The 3242-nt window shown below is 38.8% G+C and overlaps 1 protein-coding gene across 2 annotated transcripts in view; it reads left to right on the top strand.

Annotated features, from left to right (window-relative positions):
* itpr3 (inositol 1,4,5-trisphosphate receptor, type 3) overlaps positions 1 to 3242 on the top strand; it is a 65295-nt gene that overhangs the window by 22324 nt on the left and 39729 nt on the right. For both annotated transcript variants that reach the window (XM_013914696.1, XM_013914695.1), the window contains exons 4-5: positions 586 to 707; positions 987 to 1073. In XM_013914696.1, coding sequence (XP_013770150.1) covers positions 586 to 707; positions 987 to 1073 — 209 coding nt within the window. The remainder of the gene's footprint in view (positions 1 to 585; positions 708 to 986; positions 1074 to 3242) is intronic.

Here is a 3242-nt window from a genome sequence, read left to right as displayed (position 1 = left end):
ATACAGGCCATTTACCATTTTACATCAAAGGAAGTCACTTATTACTCTGCTTAAATATGTCCTAAAAAATAATAACCAAATGTTTTTTAAAAAAAGTCATCAGCCTAACACAGATTGAGACCAGCATCTTGGTGAAACTGGTAAATAGTAGTGACATATAGACAGTAAGAAGTGAAGCTCTCCCCTGGTGGGCAGGCAGTGCATGTGCAGGGGGCTGAGTTTGAGTTGACCCCAAACCCTTTCATTCTGAGCATATCTTGTTTATATTAAAGACTCAAAGTCAATCTTCCTAAAACATTTTGGGTCCTAAAATTAATCATTGGGAAATACCTCATGTAGTTTTAGCTTTGTGGCCATTTTAAGCCCATAAACAGGCAGCACCCAGCATAAGGATTAGTTTACATTATTTTCAGTACTGATTCACAATCCATCAGATATTCCTGCTTAAATATGACATTACGTTTTTTTGTTATGTGTGTTGACTATACGGTGCATCTCTATATATAATTCCATCCCATTCTGCAGGCGGTCTTGTGATGTAATAACAAAGAAAGTGCCTTCTTCTTGTTCTTCTTCATCTTGCAGACTGCCTGTTTAAGGTTTGTCCTATGAGTCGGTACTCTGCTCAGAAGCAGTTCTGGAAAGCAAAACAAGCCAAACATGAGAAGGACAAGATTGGTGATGTGGTTCTGCTACAAAAACTACAGGTAACACACACATTTCAGCAGAAGCATGAGCACATGGATGAAGCTAGGCTAGCTAACCTACGAGGACATCGTTACTAAATCCCTCAGTTTTTGTGCGAAGCGAAACATATCTTAGATATTCTTGGGCACCATTGCACATCAACAGAGAAATATGACTACAGACTTGCTGTTGGTGGTTTGTTATTTGTCAAATCATACATCAGCCTGAGAGAGGGCTCATTGGCAGACGTTTAATTAGATTGAGCTGTGTTTAATTGGATTGAACTGTGTCTGTTGCAGCATGCATCAAATCTGGAGCAGAAGCAGAACGAGACAGAAAACAAGAAAGTCCATGGAGACGTGGTCAAATATGGAACTGTCATACAGGTAAACGAATTATTTCTCATTCAAATGAAGTGGAGCAAAGATTTGTAGACTATTTATGTGATTATAGACCAAACACAGACAATTATGAACATTTAGTATGATTGATCGCTCACAGTCTTTCATGAATAAGCAGATATTCTCCAATACACTGCTTGTTCTCATTTTCATTGATTAATGGAGTCATCCAGTTCATTTATATGTATTTTGACTAAATGACTCCAGGAGGAAACCCTCCACAGAGAAATGCAAAACCACAAAACAAAGGTGGCAAAAAAAGGCCAGAAACATATGCCCAAACACCAAAATGATTTAAAAAAGACAAGACAGAAAACTGCCACATAGAAATATGTAATCAATAAAGAAGGAAATGGCACAGGGAAAGACTGTGGCAGGCCTTTCAAGGAAGGATGCAAGGAGCCCAGAATCATGTTGCCTCATGATTCGCTCATGACTGAAGGTAAACAACATTTGCACTTGTTTCCTTTACCTGCGTCTGACTCATCGATTTCTTTTCGCTGTTAATGTTTTTTCATTGCAACCAACCCAAAGACGAAACATATCAGACTGTCAGTCAACATCATGCGCCCTCTGGATGTATTTACTTTGCCCACTAAGCTTCCTTCTATGAGCACATGCTGTGTCAGTGAAGTTCACACATTTCCTTTTGCACTTTTTACATAAACTATTCGGCTACAATTTGAGACAGGAATGTTCAATGACGAGGACTACCATAAAGATGTCGTTGTTTGACACGACCTGACAGCAGCTTGACTGATATGGGCACAAAAATGTAGAAGCAACTGCAAGCTTTCTTTTTTGCACATCGATCCCCTCATTTTATGCTCTTGTATTTAGATATGACTCAAAAAGCAGTCTTGATGTGTCAACTAGCCTCAGCTTTATGGAACTTCAGGTTGAAGTGCAGTGGAAATAACAAAAGCTGGAAAATGTTTTAGTTATTGTACGAGTTCTTGTAACTTGAAAGAAGCCCTAATGGCTCAATCAAAGAGAGCGAATCTTAGGTTTCCCTTCATTAGGTAGGTCCAACCATGATTTTTTAAAAATGGATTCACCAATGCTGAAAATTCCCTTTGCAACATGCATGATATAAATCCCTTGATCCAGAAGAATATCTGAACTTTTTATTTTTCTTATTTTGAGTGAGCGCATGACACAGAATGTCAGATAGATTTGCCCTTTTTGTCATAAAGACCGGTAACCAACCAGCCACATAAACTCTTTGTTGAAAGTAATAATGCTGCCATACGGGCCCGTGCCCACTCGCAGTATTGTTAACAGGAAGTGTGCATGACCTCGTTTTCACGGCGCTCCTAAGAGCCCCCTGTTAGTAGGTCATACTGCTGTTTTCTTCAATTTCAGATGGTTGGTGAGAGAGAAGTGACATTTAACTGACACTGGAAAAATGGAAAAGTGAGATTTTAGCCAATGACTGAACACCATCATAAGATTGTTATAGCAAAAACTTTCAGTGGTAGCTTCTAAGTTCGCCAACAGTTTGCTTCCCTCCCAGAACATCTCTGATGGCCCAGTCATGAATTTTAATTTTATTTAACACATTGCTAAAAACTCTTTTGCTACTTTGTCTATCAGTTGGTCTGATTGAGTTAACGTGTTATGCTATTTTTTTCCCGTTCGGTGTTTTTATCCCTTTTCAGTTTAGCTAAACGCACCACATCGGCTGAATATTGATACTAATAAAATAAAAGACATTTGCCAGTATCCATGCTTGAAATTCATTTTCACGCATATTTTGTAATAAAGGTTTTTTCATCCCTTGTAGGGAAAGAATTACAATAAAAATAAGCACATAACAAACAATTTAACAGATGGTGTGTCTGTAATGTAATGTTAATGTCCTTTGTGTGCAGCAGCTGCAGTTTAAAGAAATCTTAACACATTATCTATAACAATTTTTTCCCACCACCCAGCAGAGGCCAAAATCCAACTTACTGCACATTTAAAAGTTCAAAAGAATCAAAGTTCCAGGTCAGTGCAGATGTGTTTTTAAATCTCACTGTGGTGACGTTAGACGGCACTCACAGGCTACACGTCTGAACACGTCTGCATATAAGAACACGCCTGCAGAGTTGCATTGTCTATCAGGACTTCCTGCTCTGAAGCCAACCAGTGTCTGCACTGTGACGGCTA

This window comes from Pundamilia nyererei, unplaced genomic scaffold (assembly GCF_000239375.1).
Source record: "Pundamilia nyererei isolate P.nyererei 1_Seehausen unplaced genomic scaffold, PunNye1.0 scaffold00216, whole genome shotgun sequence".
Taxonomy (NCBI): domain Eukaryota; kingdom Metazoa; phylum Chordata; class Actinopteri; order Cichliformes; family Cichlidae; genus Pundamilia; species Pundamilia nyererei.
The sequence above is the reverse complement of the archived record's forward strand: the minus strand, read 5'-3'. Positions and strand labels throughout refer to the sequence as shown.